Source organism: Microchirus variegatus, assembly GCF_963457635.1.
Source record: "Microchirus variegatus genome assembly, chromosome: 14".
NCBI classification, from domain to species: Eukaryota; Metazoa; Chordata; class Actinopteri; order Pleuronectiformes; family Soleidae; genus Microchirus; species Microchirus variegatus.
The window spans coordinates 454,668-476,407 of NC_139815.1; the positions used below are offsets into that span (position 1 = coordinate 454,668).

Sequence of the window (21,740 nt, forward strand, 5' to 3'; positions counted from 1 at the left end):
GCACAAACCACTGCCGCGCTCTGATTGGCTGAGGCTGAGCAGCGTCCAGGGATAAAAGAGGAGCCTGAACTCGTTGTCATCATCACTCTCACCTTCATCACCATGGCCTTCCTCTGGATCGTCTCCTGCCTCGCCTTCATCAGCGCCACCTATGGTGAAACATCCACACAACCACATTTTATATACATTTATTCACCTTTTTTAATCTTGTTTTTTGTTAAAAAAAACAAAGTTGATTAAATCACTCACCTGTCGTCCTTTCAGGCTGTGGAGTTCCCGCCGTCTCCCCTCAGGTGACTGGCTACGCCCGCATCGTTAACGGTGAGGAGGCAGTGCCTCACTCCTGGCCCTGGCAGGTGTCTCTGCAGGTGAGTCATGTGACCTCAACATACACAAGGACCTCCCTCCTCCTCTTGCTCCTCCTCTTGCTCCTCCTCTTGCTCCTCCTCTTCAGTCAATTGTTTTATTTTCTTCTTTTTTTGCACAGCAATCCAACGGCTTCCACTTCTGTGGTGGTTCTCTGATCAGTGAGAACTGGGTGGTGACTGCTGCACACTGTAACGTCAGGTCAGTAACACAACAACAACAACAACAACACAACAACAACAACGCAACAACAACAGGTCGATGATTTAACAACTGTTTCCTGTCAGGACGTACCACCGCGTTGTTGCTGGAGAACATAACAAAGGTTACGGTTCCAACGAGAATGTTCAGGTGCTCAAACCCGCCAAGGTAAGAACCGCCCACCCACCACAGCAGCCAATCAGCTGCCAGAACCACTGCCCCGCCCTCCACTAACCCCTCCCCCTCTGTCCCAGATCTTCACTCACCCCGGTTGGAACCCCAGAACCATCAACAACGACATCGCCCTCATCAAGCTGTCCACTCCCGCTCGCCTGGACAACAACGTGTCTCCCGTCTGTCTCGCCGAGGCCTCCGACGTCTTCGCCGCTGGCACTAAATGCGTGACCTCAGGTTGGGGTCTGATGCGCTACAACGGTGAGTCAAACGATGCTACGCACAGCCTTTTACTTTGAAAGGTGCACAGGAAGTCCTGACTGTCTCTACTTCCTGTCTCGCTCAGCTCCCAGCACTCCCAACAACCTCCAGCAGGCAGCTCTGCCTCTTCTGTCCAACGATCAGTGTAAGAGACACTGGGGCAGCAACATCTCTGACTTCATGATCTGTGCCGGAGCAGACGGAGCCACTTCCTGCATGGTCAGGCCCCGCCCACTTACCTGATTCTCACCTGTGTGTGTGTGTGTGTTGTTGATGAGTTTGTTTGTTTGTGTTGTCAGGGCGACTCTGGTGGTCCCCTGGTCTGTGAGAAGGACAACGCCTGGACTCTGGTCGGTATCGTGTCCTGGGGAAGCAGCCGCTGCTCCACCTCCACGCCCGCCGTCTACGCCCGTGTCACCGAGCTCCGTGGCTGGGTCGACCAGACTCTCGCCGCCAACTGAAGATCGACCTCTGACCTTCAGTTGACCTCTGAGTCCTGGCTCTGTGAACCATCAGAGTGTGAACAAAAATAAAATCGTTCAATCGTGACTGACTGTTTGCTGTTGTTTTATTTTTAAAAAATGTTTTTGTTTTTTTGAATAAAGTCATCTCACTGTCCAAATGCATCAGGGCAAATGACTCATTTTTCTCTTTTTCAGAAATTCATTTAAATTATTCCTTAAGATATTTGCAAATATTTTTCAATGGGTCCTTGTTCAGTAGTGATGGGATCGGCAGTTCATTTGAGTGTACTGAATCACTAGAATCCGTTCATTAAAATGATTCGTTCAAAATGTTCGTTCACCGAATCATTCAGTGCTTAGCAGGTGCCCAGTGTCCTGCTAAGTGACTCACGTCCTCCCTGAGTGCAGTACGTTCATGCCGAGGGTCATAGAGTGAGTGACAGCGCGAACGAGATTCATGTCCTCAGCCACAGTTCTCTGTGTGTCAGTTCGTTCCTCAGCCACAGTTCTCTGTGTGTCAGTTCGTTCCTCAGCCACAGTTCTCTGTGTGTCAGTTCATTCCTCAGCCACAGTTCACCAGCTCTCTGTGTGTCAGTTCGTTCGCGAATCATGACTGAGTCAGTGACTGACAGTGCGATTGAATCACAGCAGACACAGTTCTTCTTACTAGTCACTCCCTTCCCGCTCGGCGCACGTTTGCTGGCGTCGTTTGCCGAAGATTCACGAGTGAGTGACGACTTCTTAGTGATTCACAGAACGCTGCAGTTCCACTCCCGGCCACCACGCTCGCTGCTGAGCTCAACTGAACTAAGAAAGGAACGGATCAGTTCATGAAGTGATCCCAGTCAGTTTGTTCACTCAAATGATTCGTACTTTCGAACGAATCACTCATGACAGACACAACACTATTGTTCAGGGTGATTCTAACTATTATTATAGAACATTTCAAGTCATTTCAAGATACTTTTTGTTCTTCTGAATAAAGTCACCTCACTGTCAAAGTGCATCAGGGCAAATGGATCATTTTCTCTATTTCAGAAATTCTTTTAAATTATTCCTTTAGATGTTTGCCTATATTTTCAATGGGTCCTTGTTCAGGGTGATTCTAACTATTATAGAACAGTTCAAGTCATTTCAAGATACTTTTCCTTTTTTTTTTCGTTTCTTTTTAAAGTCACATCACTGTCAAAGTGCATCAGGGCAAATGGATCATTTCCTCAATTTAAAAAATTAATTAAAATTATTCCTTACGAGGTTTGCTAATATTTTCAATGGATCCTTGTTGAGGCCGATGTTGACTATTATGATAGAAAATTTCAAGTCATTTCAAGATACATTTTGTTTTTTTCAAGAAAGTCACCTCACTGTCAAAGTGCATCAGGGCAAATGGATCATTTCCTCAATTTCAGATATTCATTAAAATTATACCTGAAGATATTTGCAAATATTTTCCATGGGTCCTTGTTGAGGGTGTTGCTGACTGTTATAAAGAAAATTTCAAGTAATTTCAAAACACATTTTGTTTTTTTGAAGAAAGTCACCTCACTGTCAAAGTGCATCAGGGCAAATGGATCATTTTCTCTATTTCAGAAAATCATTAAAATTATTCCTTAATATATTTACATATTTTTTCAATGGATCCTTGTTCATGGTGATGTTGACTATTATTATAGAACATTTCTGTTAACTGTATGTTTATTTGACATCATCAAACTTATATGTAATAACAGGTCATCACATTTTAAATATGTCTACATTTTATTGCCAACAAATGTTGTGTTCATAGAATATAAAGCTCACTATTATTCTACTTTTGTATTATTATAATATTAATATAATTATTTTTGCTATTTTCAAATACATGTAACAAAAAGAAAAGTGAATGTTGTGTTCATTAAAGGTACAGTCCGTCAATTACAGTGTGTGGATGTGACCAGTCTCACTAAAGTCACAGAGCAGCAGCTGAGGATGTGTGACCCGTGAGAATGACCTCTGATAACCAGCTGACTGCTGAGCTGCACAAACCACTGCCGCGCTCTGATTGGCTGAGGCTGAGCAGCGTCCAGGGATAAAAGAGGAGCCTGAACTCGTTGTCATCATCACTCTCACCTTCATCACCATGGCCTTCCTCTGGATCGTCTCCTGCCTCGCCTTCATCAGCGCCACCTATGGTGAAACATCCACACAACCACATTTATTTCACCTTTTTTAATCTTGTTTTTTGTTAAAAAAAACAAAGTTGATTAAATCACTCACCTGTCGTCCTTTCAGGCTGTGGAGTTCCCGCCGTCTCCCCTCAGGTGACCGGCTACGCCCGCATCGTTAACGGTGAGGAGGCAGTGCCTCACTCCTGGCCCTGGCAGGTGTCTCTGCAGGTGAGTCATGTGACCTCAACATACACAAGGACCTCCCTCCTCCTCTTGCTCCTCCTCTTGCTCCTCCTCTTGCTCCTCCTCTTCAGTCAATTGTTTTATTTTCTTCTTTTTTTGCACAGCAATCCAACGGCTTCCACTTCTGTGGTGGTTCTCTGATCAGTGAGAACTGGGTGGTGACTGCTGCACACTGTAACGTCAGGTCAGTAACACAACAACAACAACAACAACACAACAACAACAACGCAACAACAACAGGTCGATGATTTAACAACTGTTTCCTGTCAGGACGTACCACCGCGTTGTTGCTGGAGAACATAACAAAGGTTACGGTTCCAACGAGAATGTTCAGGTGCTCAAACCCGCCAAGGTAAGAACCGCCCACCCACCACAGCAGCCAATCAGCTGCCAGAACCACTGCCCCGCCCTCCACTAACCCCTCCCCCTCTGTCCCAGATCTTCACTCACCCCGGTTGGAACCCCAGAACCATCAACAACGACATCGCCCTCATCAAGCTGTCCACTCCCGCTCGCCTGGACAACAACGTGTCTCCCGTCTGTCTCGCCGAGGCCTCCGACGTCTTCGCCGCTGGCACTAAATGCGTGACCTCAGGTTGGGGTCTGATGCGCTACAACGGTGAGTCAAACGATGCTACGCACAGCCTTTTACTTTGAAAGGTGCACAGGAAGTCCTGACTGTCTCTACTTCCTGTCTCGCTCAGCTCCCAGCACTCCCAACAACCTCCAGCAGGCAGCTCTGCCTCTTCTGTCCAACGATCAGTGTAAGAGACACTGGGGCAGCAACATCTCTGACTTCATGATCTGTGCCGGAGCAGACGGAGCCACTTCCTGCATGGTCAGGCCCCGCCCACTTACCTGATTCTCACCTGTGTGTGTGTGTGTGTTGTTGATGAGTTTGTTTGTTTGTGTTGTCAGGGCGACTCTGGTGGTCCCCTGGTCTGTGAGAAGGACAACGCCTGGACTCTGGTCGGTATCGTGTCCTGGGGAAGCAGCCGCTGCTCCACCTCCACGCCCGCCGTCTACGCCCGTGTCACCGAGCTCCGTGGCTGGGTCGACCAGACTCTCGCCGCCAACTGAAGATCGACCTCTGACCTTCAGTTGACCTCTGAGTCCTGGCTCTGTGAACCATCAGAGTGTGAACAAAAATAAAATCGTTCAATCGTGACTGACTGTTTGCTGTTGTTTCATTTTAAAAAAAGATGAATAAATTATTTCTGTTCAACTTTCAAAACTTAACGCAACGTTACATATGTTTTATATCATCCTCACTAAACTGTTTAAACATTCAATCACATGATCCTTATTCACTGAAAATGATGTCACAGGTTATTGTGAGCGTAACCCACAAAGTGTCAAACTCTTACAAATACAGAAACAAATTAACAAAACTTGAAACAAATGTACTTTTCCAGAACAAATTTACAAAATTTCAGGCCACAACAATCTCATCTCTTTTGTTTCCTGTTGGATCTGTGTGTATATGTGTGTGTGTGTGTGTGCACGTGTGTGTGTGTTAACAAATGTTTACAGTTTTTGAACAAAGTTTATCTCTGTGAACTTTATGTTTATGCAACGTTAATCTATGATGTTCTTCTCTGAGTATACATACTGAGAACAGAATCAGTGAAAAGAGCATTCAGTTTAGCTGCTCCCTGTGAATGGAACACTGATTTGTCAAAAACAATGTTTTTAATGTATTACCGAATAAACTGTGACATGATTCTTTTTTTGTTATCTAATCTGATATTTATTCATTTATTTATTGTTTTCGGGGTTTATTATCTGGTTAAAGGTTAAATCAATAAAAATTAAATAAAAGTTAATGTTATTATTCTGGAGTTCCACGGGGATCAGTGTTTGGAGAACGTTATAGAACCACAATGGATTATTATAATTCTGAACAAAACCATTTGGCTCACACAATCCTCCCTGTCGCATGACTCCTCCCCCGTTGACATGACTCCTCCCCCTTTCGACATGACCCCTCCCTTGTTGACATGACTCCTCCCCCTTTGGCATGGCTCCTCCCCTGTTGACATGACTCCTCCCCCCTTTGGCATGACCCCTCCCCTGTTGACATGACTCCTCCCCTGTTGACATGACTCCTCCCCCCAGGCGACATGACTTTTCCCTCTTGTATTTAAAAATGTTCATCAGTGTTTATGACTCCACAGCCATGACCTTTGACCTCATGATTGATTCAACTTTATGTCAAATGTCTGATGACATCATCGGCATCAGCATCCTCACAACCACCATGTCTGTTTCCATGACGACAGAGAGCAAACTATACAAAAAATAATCAGAGAACATATACTCTGTCAATGTGAATATTGAATTATATTGATAATCAGATTAAGATTATTTTTGATCATTGTTATTACGTCAGAACTAAACATAACTGTAAAGATTATAATCTCTTTATAATTTTGATTAAAGGCTTTTTATTGAACCATAAAAAAAATTCAATCTTCTCGTTTCCTTGGCAACACACAAGCACACACACACACTTATTAGCATGGTTTCTATAATGGGAGCTGCTGGGAAACACACACATGTTCTCACCAAGTGGCCTTCAACACACACACACACACACATGTTCCAACCAAGTGGCCTTCAACACACACACACACACACACATGTTCCAACCAAGTGACACACACACATTATAATGTAATAAACATAATTTTGTATTCAGAGACAATTTATAAACTTTTATTTTATTGCTCAGATTTGACTTCTTTAAAAAAAAAAAAAGAGTTCACACACAAAACAACAGTTACAACATTATTACTGTTATCATTATTAATTAATAATTCATTTGTATTATTATTATTATTATTATTATTATTAGAGTTATTCTTGAGTTTAATTTTTAATCACAGAGAATCATTAAAAAAGTGTTTGTTCATATTTGTAGTTTGTCATGTTTACACTAAATAAACAACTGTCTGAAGAAGAAATATGTTTTAGGAAATATCAAAAATGAAATAAGTGTTTGTGAAAAGTTTCCATCAGCTGCTCAAACTCTCACAGCCTCAGATATGCCGGCCCCGCCTCCTCCCGTCTCGTCCAATCACGTGTCAGCGTGTTGTATAAAAGCTGCTCGCCATCTCTCACTGGACATTATTGAACCATGGCTTTTCTCTGGATCGTCTCCTGTCTCGCCTTCGTCAGCGCCGCCTACGGTGAGTCTCACACGTCACAGCTGTTACAGCCAGCAGGGGGCAGTGTCGCGTGGAAACTGTCAAAACAGATTCACATTTATAAATAATTATTTTCTTTGGGTCGTAGATGTGATTGTTCGTAAAGCTTTATATTAAATAATTCATTTAAACACGTATTAGTAATTAAAATGATCAGAACCTTTGATGTCAACCAGTGACCTCTGTGACCTCTGAGGTTTATCTTAACTCCTCCCCTTTGCTTTTTTCTTGTCCACATACGTTGAAAAGAAAGAAACTTTTATCATTGAAATTCCGACAGATCGTACGTTGTTCATGTCGGAGATAGTTAGCATAAATGCTAATCCGCTGTTTGTGTGATGTTGATCGTAATATTATCAATCACATGTAGTGAACACTAGGGGCAGAGCCTGTTACTTACAAACAAGAAACAAAACACTGTGGCCTCAGTCCACCATGTTTCTAGGTGTTTCTACGTCTTCACCACTAGATGTCACTACATCCACTGTCGTATGATTTGATATTTATTTCTGTGTTTGTTTCTAAGTATGAGTTATTAATGTCACGATGATGTCATAATGATGTCATGATGATGTCACCAGGCTGCGGCTCTCCCGCCATCTCTCCGATTGTGACGGGTTATTCTCGCATCGTGAACGGCGAGGAGGCGGTGCCTCATTCCTGGCCCTGGCAGGTGTCCCTCCAGGTAAACACACACACACACACACACACACACACACACACACAAGTTTTCTCTCTGTGTGTTTCTTTGTTTGTTTACTCTCTCTCTCTTTGTGTGTGTATGTTTCAGGACTACACTGGCTTCCACTTCTGTGGTGGTTCTCTGATCAGCGAGAACTGGGTGGTGACCGCTGCTCACTGTGGCGTCAGGTAAACGCTGCACCTGAGTGCTATCTATCACCTATTGGTTATTGGCAGACATTAACAAGCATCATTTTTATCATTGTTGTTATTATTATTGTCTGTGGCCGTGGTTTTTAACGAGTCACTCGCTGCGCGTGCAGGACATCCCACCGCGTCATCCTCGGAGAACATGACCGCTCCTCTAACAGTGAGGACGTCCAGGTCATGAAGGTCGCCAAGGTGAGTCAAACATAGTCCGGCTGTGGAGGGGGAGTCTCTCCCTCTGCCTTTACCAGTCATTTCCGACACATGTCGCGTCACTTCCTGTCAGGTCTTCAAACACCCCCGCTACAACGGCTACACCATCAACAACGACATCACGCTCATTAAGCTGGCTAGCCCCGCCCAGATGAACATGCGCGTGTCCCCCGTGTGTCTTGCCGAGTCTGGAGACAACTTCCCCGGAGGCATGAGGTGTGTGACCAGCGGCTGGGGTCTGACCCGCTACAACGGTCAGTCCACCTCACTATTATTTCACGTTGTCTCCACCAGGGGGTGCTCATCTTAAAATGTTCCACTTCTGTGTGTGACATGTACTAATGTGTGTGTGTGTGTGTTTGTGTGTGTAGCTCCTGACACCCCCGCTCTCCTGCAGCAGGCCTCTCTCCCTCTGCTTGAAAACGCTGAATGTCGTCAGAGGTTCTGGGGAAATAAAATCAGTGACCTGATGATCTGTGCCGGTGCCTCTGGTGCCTCCTCCTGCATGGTTGGTATCGCAGAAGCTGATAACGTTGTTTACGTCGTTTGTATGTTGTTACTGATGGTTGATTTGTTGTTTCCAGGGCGACTCTGGTGGCCCTCTGGTCTGTGAGAAGGCTGGTGCCTGGACTCTGGTTGGAATCGTGTCCTGGGGCAGTGGAACCTGCACTACTAGCATGCCCGGTGTGTACGCCCGTGTCACACAGCTCCGCGCCTGGGCGGACCAGACCATCGCTGCCAACTAAACTAAATGTTCGAGTGGAAACGATGTGTGTGTCATTTTCAAACCTTGATCATCAATAAATCAACAGCTGAAAGAGAAGCTGTTTGTGTTTCTCATCATTTCAGAATCTCAATGTGTTAGCTTAGCTTAGCTCAAACATTGATTGCAGTAAGTTGCCTTGAAATTTTGAGTTTTCTCAACTTTTTCTTTTTTAGTGTAGGCTTAAAGTTAAGTGGCCCTGGGCCCCATGGTTGAAACCTTTATTCATCATTTGCAACTTTGTCATCAGAAACAAAAAAACAGATTTTGTTGTCATTTATTTATTTATTTATTACACAAATAACACATTTTTTTACACATCGTGACGTCCTGGTGTTTCCAGCTTTTCGCGGTCGTCAGGTGCGTTGGGGAGAGCAGGCGTGGCCGACTCTGCGGCAGTAGCAGATGGCGTTGAAGAAGCGGCAGTAGCAGGTGTCGCAGGGGTCGCAGCAGGGCAGCGGGTAACCCAGACACGACTGCTGGTGAGGGATGCAGCGGCGCGGCGAACGCATGGCTCGACCCTGAAGCTGCAGCGAAGCCGAGTCCTGGAAAATCGTCCACGTGTGACACATGTTAAAACTAGAAAATGATTGATTTAAAAAAATAATAATAATAAGTCACACCCACCTCATCGTAGGAGCCTGCGTCCAACAGGAAGTGATCCTCCACTGAGTCCTGGATGGAGGTGTGGCCTCTTTCTGCAGGACAGAAAACAGATTTGTGTCAAACGTCCAACTGAACTAAAAGAACCAGGACATGCATGGACCCGTCAGAGTCCGTGTCTACGCAGATGATATTTGTTTTGATATGCCACAATTGCAACACTATTGCCAATATGTAAAATATCAGCACAGTATGCATGATCGCCCTCTGGTGGTAGCATATCAGACTATTTGATTGAAAGTGGCATGTGGGTAGAGTAGCGCAGCTCTAAATTGACCATAGGTGTGAGTGTGAGGGTGGACAGTTGTTTGCGTCATGTCCAGGAAGTGACACCCGCCTTTCTCCCTATGTGAGCTGAGAGTGGCACAGCGCCCCCTATGGTCCTCATGTGGCGGATGAAGAGGTAGAAAACGGATGGATGTTACAGAATGTCCCAACCTGGACAGAAACCATGACCCTTTATCTTTATATTGATTGAGCCGATTGGACAGACGTTACTGACCAATGTCGGACAGGTAGGCAGAGTCAGGGCGTCGGCCTGTGACCGGGCCGTCGTCCAGCGGAATGTTTCCATGAACCAGACTGGATGAGAGATGGAGGAGGCTGAGGAAGCAGCAGCAGAGCAGCACCGACATCCTGAAGACGAGAACAACAACCTGCACTCAAACTCCCACAATCCTCGGCTATCTCCACTCAGAGCGTCTGGGGGAGGAGGAGACAGAGGTCATGTGATCGTCCTAATCATTACACATTCAACACTCAGACAGGAAGGACATGCTTTTACTTAAAGGAAGTTCAGTTTGTTTTAGCTGCATTACATCATCAAACCTCAAAGAAAAAAAAATATGAATGCAAAAAAAACTCGACTATTGAAAAACTTTATTCAAAAATGTGGCACAAATAATTATGATTAAAAATAAAATAGTAAAAACATGTATTAAATTTAAAAGCATATTTTTAATATTCAATGATATAAAGTCAGATATGACCGAAAAATAATATAAACATCAGATTTAAATTATTTCAACAAAATATTGAAAAAAATATGATAAAATACATATACATACAAATAACTAATACATTCTTAAATGTTTATCAGAGAGCAAACGAGAGAAAGAAGTGGAGGTCACTCACCTGTTGCTGTTTGTCTCTGTGTGACTCAGGGGACGACAGACCCTTTAAAGACCCTCAGAGTGGATGGAGGTCACATGACCAGCTGTCAGGGGGTGTGGCCTCCGATTCTGCGTCAGTCAGTCATTCATTCATAACTTGTGAAACATGACAAACTAATGAGATTTAACATGGAGAGAGAGAGAGGGGGGAGGGAGATGGTTGAACGAGGAGACATCGAGGACAAAAGGTTCAGTTTGTCCTCAAAGGCCGTTATTTTGAAACATGTGTGTGAATCACTCACTCTCCCACACCAAAGTCTCGGGTCGTGTCTCAGGTCGTGTCTCAGGCCGTGTCTCAGGATGTGTCTCAGGTCGTGTCTCAGGTCGTGTCTCAGGTCGTGTCTCAGGATGTGTCTCAGGTCGTGTCTCAGTCCGTGTCTCAGGTCGTGTCTCAGGTCGTGTCTCAGGTCGTGTCTCAGGATGTGTCTCAGGTCGTGTCTCAGTCCGTGTCTCAGGTCGTGTCTCAGGTCGTGTCTCAGGTCGTGTCTCAGGTCGTGTCTCAGGATGTGTCTCAGGTCGTGTCTCAGGTCGTGTCTCAGGTCGTGTCTCAGGTCGTGTCTCAGGTCGTGTCTCAGGATGTGTCTCAGGTCGTGTCTCAGTCCGTGTCTCAGGTCGTGTCTCAGGTCGTGTCTCAGGTCGTGTCTCAGGTCGTGTCTCAGGATGTGTCTCAGGTCGTGTCTCAGGTCGTGTCTCAGGTCGTGTCTCAGGTCGTGTCTCAGGATGTGTCTCAGGTCGTGTCTCAGTCCGTGTCTCAGGTCGTGTCTCAGGTCGTGTCTCAGGTCGTGTCTCAGGATGTGTCTCAGGTCGTGTCTCAGGTCGTGTCTCAGGTCGTGTCTCAGTCCGTGTCTCAGGTCGTGTCTCAGGTCGTGTCTCAGGTCGTGTCTCAGTCCGTGTCTCAGGTCGTGTCTCAGGTCGTGTCTCAGGATGTGTCTCAGGTCGTGTCTCAGGTCGTGTCTCAGGTCGTGTCTCAGGTCGTGTCTCAGGATGTGTCTCAGGTCGTGTCTCAGTCCGTGTCTCAGGTCGTGTCTCAGGTCGTGTCTCAGGTCGTGTCTCAGGATGTGTCTCAGGTCGTGTCTCAGGTCGTGTCTCAGGTCGTGTCTCAGTCCGTGTCTCAGGTCGTGTCTCAGGATGTGTCTCAGGTCGTGTCTCAGGATGTGTCTCAGGTCGTGTCTCAGGTCGTGTCTCAGGTCGTGTCTCAGGTCGTGTCTCAGGTCGTGTCTCAGGATGTGTCTCAGGTCGTGTCTCAGGATGTGTCTCAGGTCGTGTCTCAGTCCGTGTCTCAGGTCGTGTCTCAGGATGTGTCTCAGGTCGTGTCTCAGGTCGTGTCTCAGGTCGTGTCTCAGGTCGTGTCTCAGGTCGTGTCTCAGGTCGTGTCTCAGTCCGTGTCTCAGGTCGTGTCTCAGGTCGTGTCTCAGGTCGTGTCTCAGTCCGTGTCTCAGGTCGTGTCTCAGGTCGTGTCTCAGGTCGTGTCTCAGGATGTGTCTCAGGATGTGTCTCAGGTCGTGTCTCAGGTCGTGTCTCAGGATGTGTCTCAGGTCGTGTCTCAGGTCGTGTCTCAGTAAATTGACAGGAGAGAAAGTGGAAATTGGACCTGATGAGTCTTTGTGTGTTGATTTGTGTTTTCTCTGTGTTTTAATAAAGAGACAGATTTCAGTGAAATGTCTCATTACGTGTGTTAGTCAAAGCTCATCTCTGTCTCTCTGTGGAACATTGAATCACACGCTTCACCTGCTTCACTCATTCATCGGCAAAGTGCTGTTTCATTAAAGTCCTGCTCGTCCTCGTCCTCGTCCTCTAACATGATGCTGGTTCACTCAGAGCTGAAGCTGCTGATTAAAGGAAATTTCATTTACGTGTTTTTGTCCTGATCACAACAACAACAACAACAAACCTCACACACTTCCTTTGTCAGCTCAGGTTTATGTTCATCCTATGGCCGGTTACCGTGGTAACAGTGGAAGGGAGGTGAGCTTTTTTGTGTATGACCGCTGGAGGTTAGTGTGGAGCGTATATCAGATATGTCATATCCACGCATATACGTATATGTACGTATATACTGTATATACATTCAAAGGTGTTTTATGAAGTGACACGAAAGAAACATTGTTTCACACATATTTTACATTTAGCCTTTTTTCCCTTTTATATTTTTATATCTGAAATGGTCTTGTTCCTGTAACTCTGGGACCTTCCTGGCTAAACAAATTAAAATAATAATATATACATATGTATATGTATACGTATATACGTTTATACATATGTATATATGCATACCTATGTATATATACATACCTCAAGTCACCACCCGATATGCATTGGGTGGTGACTTGAGTGTACTTGGGGAAGTCATGTATCATACTCGGTAAAACACTTCTGAACATGTTTCTTGGTTATTTTAGGTAATTATTATCATGATAGTATGTTCAAGTTTATTTCCCCCGCTAGAGTGGTTTTAATAGTGTTGCCATGCAAGGATGAAGACACGGCATTCCTTGATAAGATTGTGTCTGTAATGTTGTCTGACAAACATGAGCCCAAGTGTTATACTGAAATAAATGTGCATTAAATACAGCCATAAGTGTCTGTTGCATGTGAGTTTCCCACTCACAGTTCGTTCTGGTAGGACGGAGATACGGTGTTGTTTGCTTAAATAGTCTGTTTATTGTCTGCAATAACGAAAACAAATGAACACAGCTGTTTCTGCCGCCGTCTGTGTCTCTCGCCACACATCCATACCCACAATCTTATAAATTCTTTCAATACTATAAATAAATAGGTATCTATACAATATATAATATATTTATACCTGTCGCTGGGTTCCCTATTTAACATATCCCAGTAAATTCTACATCCTTTTTGGGATTTTAACATCTTTTTCTTTATTTTCTTTCTCCCAACTATGCTTCTTCTCCTCGCTCACTTGCTGTTTGTTTACATTCGCGAAGCCATCAACATGGCCGTCACGTCCCAGAATGCAACGCGGTGCTCGAGCCCTATTGTCTGCAACAAAGAAAACCAATGAACACAGCTGTTTCTGCCGCCGTCTGCGCTCCGCTTCTCTCTCTCTCTCCACACATTCATACCCACAATCTTATAAATTCTTTCAATACTATAGATAAATAGGTATCTATACAATATATATATATATATATATATATATATGTAGTACTTGTGGGACTGTTACAGTGTTTGGAGATTTGACAGCCATAACTGACAGCTGCGGTGTAGAGGCATGGAAAAAGCTCAGTGAGTGCAGATTTTATCCACATACCGGTCGCTGGCTTCCCTATTTAACGTATCCTGGAAAATTCCACATCCTTTTCGGGATTTTAACATGTTTTTTCTTCATTTTCTTTCTCCCAATTATGCTTCTCCTCGTTCACTTTCTGTTTGTTTACATTCGCGAAGCCATCAACATGGCCGCCACGTCCCAGAATGCAACGCGGTGCCCGAGACGATGAAGAAGAAGAACTACTTCCTGATCGATGCTCTCATACTCAGACATTACTAGTCGATGCCAGAGCGAGTCGATCCTTGTTTTCTGTTATCATCTGACCCGGAAGTCAGGTGAATCGCCGAGGCTGTTCCTGACCGTGATCCTGTTTCAGGGTCCAGTCCGGAGCGTTCAGTCATGGTGTTCGAGTCTCTGGTCAGTGACCTGCTCAACAGGTTCATCGGAGACTACGTGGAGAACCTGGACAAGTCTCAGCTAAAGATCGGGATCTGGGGAGGTGAGCTGTGCTGTTAGCTAGCAGCTGCCGCCGTGCAGCCAGGGCACGCGCCAGACCTCGCCCACAAACACCGCACTTTAATGTCACAACTGTCACAACAGTTACCCACGTGATAAAGAACATGTTCAAATATCACATGTGAATTGTCAGAGTGTGGTGTTAAAATCGGCTTTACTTTAAACTTGGATGCATGTTTTGTTTGGGTGTAAATGTAAAACGTGGCTTTATCGCGCTGTCACATCGCTGATAACGAAACAAGCGCTGCCTTTAAATGCAAAGTTGACTTGGTGAGAGATATTATCGTTTCACTGAAGAGACGAACAGCGATGGCATTAACAACCACGTCATTTGCAAATAACTCCTTCATATGAATTTAGACGCAGTTTATGTATTTACGTGTATACGACCTTGTTATACGTCACGATTTAGGACACGCGACAGGAAGTGAAATGCCAAAACATGTATGATTTTGAAAAAGAAAACAAACATGGCTCATCTGAAAGACAAGGATCAATAATCAATAATCATAGTGTGGTTGTGTTAAAGGTGTGACTTTGAAAATGTTGTCAAACAGGATCAGTTCTTATTTCCTCACAACTGCGTGACCGCGTTCAACCAATCAGCTGTCAGCTCTCACCTGTTCGTCACACGTTCATAAAAATAATAATATATAGATATGACATATGTATATGTATATACGTTTATACATATGTATATATGCATACCTATATTTTTAATTGAAGATTTCTTCAATTGTATGTGTCTTATGTAAAAACAACATCATTGTGTGACAGTAAAACAAGATAATATTATAAGCTCAGACGTTTGGACAAAATAAAGACATTATAAAATACGGAGAATAAATAAATAAATAAAAACATAAATTATTTAAAGTCAATATAAAATCATATCAGATCAAAGGAATCTAATCCAGTTTACGAGGGAAATATGACACAAATATTATTCTTCTATATTTCATCAAGTATTTATGAGTATTAAGTATTTAAGTCTTAAATAATAACAGGGCTCGGGCCCGTGACGTCATTACTTGGCATGGCAGCCATGTTGGAGGCTTACTTTACTTCCTGTACTTCACTACTTCTATTTGGACCACCTGTTCGTCGCACTTTCATCACTTTTAAACAATTCAGATTAACTCCAGAATATATGTCACCCAGAACTGTGTCCCATTACTGACACACACACACACACGCACACACACACACACACACTTGAGTAAAAGGTGAATGTGTTGTTAACACGAGTGTGTTTGTTGTTGTGTAGGTAATGTGGTGCTGGAGAACCTGAAGGTGAAGGAAAACGCTCTGGTGAGTCATGAACACTGACACCTGCAGGTCAATCATAGTAACACATGGACAGTCCGCTCATGTGACTGTCACATGATTAACGTCATGCGTAAAGAATTGGTATAACTGCTTAATACTGGAGGAGAGAAGCTATTTTATAATTCACTTAAGCACTGGATTTTAATCTGATCAGATTATTAAATGGTAGACTGTGTGTGTGTGTGTGTGTGTGTGTGTGTGTGTGTGTGTGTGTGTGTGTGTGTGTGTGTGTGTGTGTGTGTGTGTGTGTGTGTGTGTGTGTGTGTGTGTGTGTGTGTGTGTGTGTGTGTTTCAGAGTGAGTTCGATGTTCCATTCAAAGTCAAGGCTGGACAGATCGGTGAGTCTCCTGACCTCCTGCCCTCTTGATGTCTCTGGATGATTGAGTGAGTGAATGAATGAGTGAATGAATGAAATCTGTTGACTCGTCTATTTCAGGGAAGCTGACGCTGAAGATTCCGTGGAAGAACCTTTATAACGATGCTGTGGTCGCAACGTTGGATGGTCTTTACCTGCTGGTCGTACCTGGAGCCAGTAAGTGTGTGTCTGTGTGTGTGTGTGTGTGTAGACAGATGGACAACTGCGGTCTTTCTCAATACAGTATATTCCAAATTTTAAAATGTGGCTACATAAAGCACTGACTGCTCTGTGAGCGCCCCCTGCAGCGAGAAGTGAGGGGTTCACAAACTTCAGTTTCCTGAGTCTCAGACTGGTTCTCACTGCAGGCGGCGCTCACTGACTATATGTCAATACCTCATACAAAAAACCAGGAAGTTCCCCTTTAATGTTGAAACCATAATTCCTCACTGATTATATTCTGCTGGTGTGTGTGTGTGTGTGTGTGTGTGCGTGTGCGTGCATGTGGTGTGCGTGTGTGTGTGTGCATGTGGTGTGTGTGCATGTGGTGTGTGTGTGTTCCAGCTGGATCTCAGCTGAAGTCACGTCCCTTTAACGGTAAGCCGAGTCTCAGGTGGTGGTTCAGGTTCTGATCTGATCCGGTTTCTTTACTCCCTGATCTCGGCTGCACAGCGTCAGCAAATTAAAACCTTCACAATAAAAGCCTTCTGCTGTCAGAGCTTTTACTCTGAAGTCACTTCAGTCACTTGTTAGCAAAGAGAGCGAGCTCTGTGTCGTCAGCTTCAGCTCACAGCCAATCAGCAGCTGACCTGGGATCACTTGTGGGTGTGGTCTGCAAAACAACAGCCTCCATCCTGAGGATTCCCTCTGACTGTTCACCTGTTTACCAAGTGTGGGGCTGGATGGAGGAGGGGCAGGTGGAGCAGATGGAGGCTGGGCAGGTGGTGGGGCCGGTTCAGGTGGGGCAGTTGGTGGTGGAGGCGGAGCAGTTTGGGTGTGGTGGGTGGAGGTTCGGGGCAGATGGAAGCGGTGATTGAGGCGGGGCAGGTGGAGGAGGTGGTGGAGGCAGAGCAGGTTGGTTGGGTGGATGAATGGAGATTCGGGGCAGGTGGTGGTGGAGGTGGGGCAGGTGGAGGTGGGCCAGGTGAGGCAGGTGTAGTAAAACATCAGTTTGCTCAAATTGCTCAATGTTTGTTTTTTCACAGCAATGAAATACGATGCAGCGAAGGAGGAACGTGACCAGCAGGAGGCAAAGCAGAAAGAACTGCAGCGCATCGAGGAGGCGCTACAGAGAGGTGAGACACTCTGACCTCTGACTGACCTCTGACTGACCTCTGACTGACCTCTGACTGACCTCTGACTCTGGGTTTCATGCATGGATGTATTATAAGAACTGGGTGTGGCTTCACCCCTTCTGATTGAAGACAATTTTCCAGTGGCCACTTGTGGTACTCTAACAAAAAATACTCATACAGAGCCAAAGGGGCGGAGCTACATCCATTTCTTATAATACATCCATGGTTTCATGCTCCTTTTTTTCTTGCTACCCACACACACACACACACACACACACACACACACGAGTGTATTAACCTGTCTGTGCTGTTCATGCTGCATCAGCGTGTCAGTCTGGAGATCTGCTCTTCAGTCTGGAGAGTGTGATTTACAAGGACATACACAACGGTAACACACACGCTCACACAACAGTAACACACACAAAACAATAACACACACCCACACATTGATGTGAAAGCTTCGCTATGATCAGTGTTAAGATATCACATCTTCTCTCTCACTCTCTCAGTGTCACTAACAGCTGTTTTTTTCTTTAACGCTGCCAAAGTCTCACAAGGACTTAAAAAACATAAAAAGCACAAAAAAGGTTTAAAGAAGCTGAAAGGACATAACAGCAAAGCAGGTGAGTTAATCTGTGACCTTAATCTATGGAGGTCATTTAACATTAGTCTGTTGTCAATCTGACATCAGTCTGTTGTTAATCTGACATCAGTCTGTTGTTAATCTGACGTGTCTGTTGTTAATATGACATCAGTCAGTTGTTAATCTGACATCAGCATGTTGTTAATCTGACATCAGTCTGTTGTTAATCTGACATCAGTCTGTTGTTAATCTGACATCAGTCTGTTGTTAATCTGACATCAGTCTGTTGTTAATCTGACATCAGTCTGTTGTTAATCTGACATCAGTCTGATGTTAATCTGACATCAGTCTGTTGTTAATCTGACATCAGTCTGTTGTTAATCTGACATCAGTCTGTTGTTAATCTGACATCAGTCTGATGTTAATCTGACATCAGCATGTTGTTAATCTGACATCAGTCTGTTGTTAATCTGACATCAGTCTGATGTTAATCTGACATCAGTATGTTGTTAATCTGACATCAGTCTGTTGTTAATCTGACATCAGTATGTTGTTAATCTGACATCAGTCTGTTGTTAATCTGACATCAGCCTGTTGTTAATCTGACATCAGTCTGTTGTTAATCTGACATCAGTCTGATGTTAATCTGACATCAGTATGTTGTTAATCTGACATCAGCCTGTTGTTAATCTGACATCAGCCTGTTGTTAATCTGACATCAGTCTGTTGTTAATCTGACATCAGTATGTTGTTAATCTGACATCAGCCTGTTGTTAATCTGACATCAGTCTGATGTTAATCTGACATCAGTATGTTGTTAATCTGACATCAGCCTGTTGTTAATCTGACATCAGCCTGTTGTTAATCTGACATCAGTCAATTGTTAATCTGACATCAGTATGTTGTTAATATGACATCAGCCTGTTGTTAATCTGACATCAGTCTGTTGTTAATCTGACATCAGTCTGATGTTAATCTGACATCAGTATGTTGTTAATCTGACACCAGTCTGTTGTTAATCTGACATCAGTCTGATGTTAATCTGACATCAGTCAGTTGTTAATCTGACATCAGTCTGTTGTTAATCTGACATCAGCATGTTGTTAATCTGACATCAGTCTGATGTTAATCTGACATCAGACTGATGTTAATCTGACATCAGTATGTTGTTAATCTGACATCAGTCTGTTGTTAATCTGACATCAGTATGATGTTAATCTGACATCAGTCTGTTGTTAATCTGACATCAGTATGATGTTAATCTGACATCAGCATGTTGTTAATCTGACATTTGTCTGTTGTTGCTTTGGTTTCTGCTTTTTTATGAACTTTTCTTCAGAGAACAAAAAGACTGACAACATGACTCCTGTGCCCTTGTTCTTTAATTGCTACTGTGACCATAACTCCTGCAACATTTCAGTGTTTGTTCTGTAAATCTAATCTCCCAGTTTTTATGAAGTATGACGTGTGCTGCTGCCTCTCTTAGCCAGGTCACCTTTGTGAAAGAGGTCTTGATCTCAATTGCTCTTTAATCTGGTTAAATAAAGGTTAAATAAATATATATATATAATAAATAAAACATGAAAACTCACAATTCACAGCACCGTATGTGATTTTCAGGTAACCCCCACTTATGAAACCTGTAATTATCATGAGAAGCACGATATAATTATTGATCTTCTCAGTTGAAACATGAGTGTAAATAATAATAAAATGTACTGTAACATATAAACATAATCCGTCCTCCTGTTTACCTCATTGTCCCTCAGAATGTTGATTTTATAACTTATCCCAAACTTTAAGAAGAAAGTGGCTTTATAGCTTTATAAATGAGGTCCCTGGTCTCAGGTCTAAGTCCTGGTTTTAGGTCTGAGTCCTGGTCCCAGTCTCAGGTCTGACACTGATGGTTTTGTTTGTTCCAGAAAAACCTAAGGAGGAGAAGAAGGACACGTTTGGGGAGAAACTGGCCACTCAGGTGATCAAGAACCTGCAGGTGAAGATCAGCAGCATCCACATACGCTATGAGGACGATGTGAGTACTGGTCCACCTCTAGGTTCTGGTTCTGGTCCAGGTCCATGTGATCAGAGTCATGTCTCACCTGTAGTGACCTGCAGAAACAGACTCACCTTTGACTGTTTGTGTTTCAGCTGTCGGACCCACAGCGCCCCCTATCTATGGGAGTAACGCTGTCTGAGCTCAGTCTGCTGGTAACACACAGACACACACACACACACATACACAGAGACTCACACACACAGAGCTGACCTGTGATTGGTTGTTTTCTCCTCAGACCACAGATGAAAACTGGAAACCTTGTATCCTGAATGAAGCAGCAAAGATCATCTATAAGGTGAGTGTGTGCGTGCGTGCGTGCGTGCGTGCGTGCGTGCGTGCGTGCGTGCGTGCGTGCGTGCGTGCGTGCGTGCGTGCGTGCGTGCGTGCGTGCGTGCGTGCATGCGTGTGTGTGTGTGGGTCTCTCTGATCTGATTGTTGTCATGTTTCAGCTCGGTAGCCTGGAGTCACTCTGCGCTTACTGGAACGTCAACAGTCCGGTCTTTTACAAAGGATCGTGGGAGAACATTGTGGTGAGCTCATGTTTTTATCAACAATAAAGGGATTAATTAATATTTAAACCAAACGCGGGATGCCCTGTAGTTTATAACCTGTTGTTTATACCCTGTATATTTTAGACGCTGTAGTTTAGACACTGTAGTTTAGACACTGTAGTTTATACCCTGTAGTTTTATAACCTGTAGTTTGTACCCTGTGTATTTTATATGCCAGAGTTTAGACCTTGTATATTTTAGACGCTGTAGTTTAGACGTTGTAGTATGTATAGTGTGTTTTCTACAGTCTGGTCTAACTAGTCAATGGTGTTGTCCCCCTCTCTATGTCTCTGTGTCCTCAGGATCAGTTAAAGTGTGGCATCATCAGCTCAGAGCAGCAGCTTCCTCACTATCACTACAGTGAGTCTCCATCACTGACATACCACATACCACCAGTAGGTGGCAGTAACATCACATTATTAAGTGATTTGGTCTTTCCGTTTGTTTGTTTGTTTGTTTGTTTGTTTGCTTGCTTGTTTGTTTGTTGTAGTATTCAGGCCGATCTTTGCTTCGGCTAAAATGTGCATCAACCCAAACGCTGAGCTGGAACTGAAAAGTCCAAAAGTCAAGCTTCATTTGGAAGTTCAGGACATTGGCATCGAGATGACCAGGACACAGGTGAGACACACAGGGACAGAGGGACAGACGGGAGAGAGACATTTAAGTCATAGATACTAAGATTTATAATCACATCAGTCATGGGGTTTTAACTTTGCTGTCCTCTGTTTGTCCTCCATCTCTGTCCTCTGTTTGTCCTCTGTTTGTCCTCTGTTTGTTCTCTGTCTCTTTACTCTGTTTGTCCTCTGCCTCTGTTCTTTGTTTGTTCTCTGCCTGTTCTGTGTTTGTCCTCCGTCTCTGTCCTCTGTGTGTCCTCTGATTGTCCACAGTATGTAACCATGGTGGAACTGCTGGAGTCCGTTGACTGCATGGTGAAGAACGCCCCCTACAGGAAGTTCCGCCCTGAGGTCCCTGTGAAAAAGAACGCCAGCCTCTGGTCAGTCAGTGACGTGTGTGTCAGCGCCCCCCACAGGCTGTAGTGTCTATAACAGAGCCTCAGCA

General features: G+C 44.2%; 5 protein-coding genes across 5 annotated transcripts in view; 4 read left to right on the forward strand and 1 right to left on the reverse strand.

The window, feature by feature from the left end:
• Positions 1-102: 102 nt before the first annotated feature.
• On the forward strand, positions 103-1,463 carry LOC310936967 (chymotrypsin B-like; the record flags this gene model as incomplete). The annotated part of the gene is made up of 7 exons (XM_083901141.1): positions 103-154; positions 265-368; positions 488-567; positions 654-735; positions 822-1,002; positions 1,088-1,221; positions 1,302-1,463. 7 exons carry the CDS (start codon positions 103-105, stop codon positions 1,461-1,463), a joined length of 795 nt encoding a protein of 264 aa, XP_083757267.1.
• Positions 1,464-3,585: 2,122 nt separating this feature from the next.
• LOC310936418 (chymotrypsin B-like) lies at positions 3,586-4,936 on the forward strand (the record flags this gene model as incomplete). The annotated part of the gene is made up of 7 exons (XM_083900479.1): positions 3,586-3,637; positions 3,738-3,841; positions 3,961-4,040; positions 4,127-4,208; positions 4,295-4,475; positions 4,561-4,694; positions 4,775-4,936. The coding sequence occupies 7 exons, from the start codon at positions 3,586-3,588 to the stop codon at positions 4,934-4,936; spliced, it is 795 nt and encodes a 264-aa protein (XP_083756605.1).
• A 2,059-nt stretch (positions 4,937-6,995) lies between these two features.
• LOC310936417 (chymotrypsin A-like) lies at positions 6,996-8,912 on the forward strand (the record flags this gene model as incomplete). The annotated part of the gene is made up of 7 exons (XM_083900478.1): positions 6,996-7,047; positions 7,647-7,750; positions 7,856-7,935; positions 8,070-8,148; positions 8,240-8,420; positions 8,538-8,674; positions 8,751-8,912. 7 exons carry the CDS (start codon positions 6,996-6,998, stop codon positions 8,910-8,912), a joined length of 795 nt encoding a protein of 264 aa, XP_083756604.1.
• A 373-nt stretch (positions 8,913-9,285) lies between these two features.
• On the reverse strand, positions 9,286-10,227 carry agrp (agouti related neuropeptide; the record flags this gene model as incomplete). The annotated part of the gene is made up of 3 exons (XM_083900996.1): positions 9,286-9,474; positions 9,557-9,627; positions 10,095-10,227. The coding sequence occupies 3 exons, from the start codon at positions 10,225-10,227 to the stop codon at positions 9,286-9,288; spliced, it is 393 nt and encodes a 130-aa protein (XP_083757122.1).
• A 4,144-nt stretch (positions 10,228-14,371) lies between these two features.
• vps13c (vacuolar protein sorting 13 homolog C) overlaps positions 14,372-21,740 on the forward strand; it is a 35,443-nt gene continuing 28,074 nt past the window's right edge. The window contains exons 1-12 of the mRNA XM_083901149.1: positions 14,372-14,495; positions 15,780-15,823; positions 16,137-16,179; positions 16,278-16,373; positions 17,402-17,491; positions 19,997-20,106; positions 20,223-20,282; positions 20,366-20,425; positions 20,580-20,660; positions 20,984-21,041; positions 21,172-21,299; positions 21,569-21,675. Coding sequence (XP_083757275.1) covers positions 14,396-14,495; positions 15,780-15,823; positions 16,137-16,179; positions 16,278-16,373; positions 17,402-17,491; positions 19,997-20,106; positions 20,223-20,282; positions 20,366-20,425; positions 20,580-20,660; positions 20,984-21,041; positions 21,172-21,299; positions 21,569-21,675 — 977 coding nt within the window. The 5' untranslated portion in view covers positions 14,372-14,395. The remainder of the gene's footprint in view (positions 14,496-15,779; positions 15,824-16,136; positions 16,180-16,277; positions 16,374-17,401; positions 17,492-19,996; positions 20,107-20,222; positions 20,283-20,365; positions 20,426-20,579; positions 20,661-20,983; positions 21,042-21,171; positions 21,300-21,568; positions 21,676-21,740) is intronic.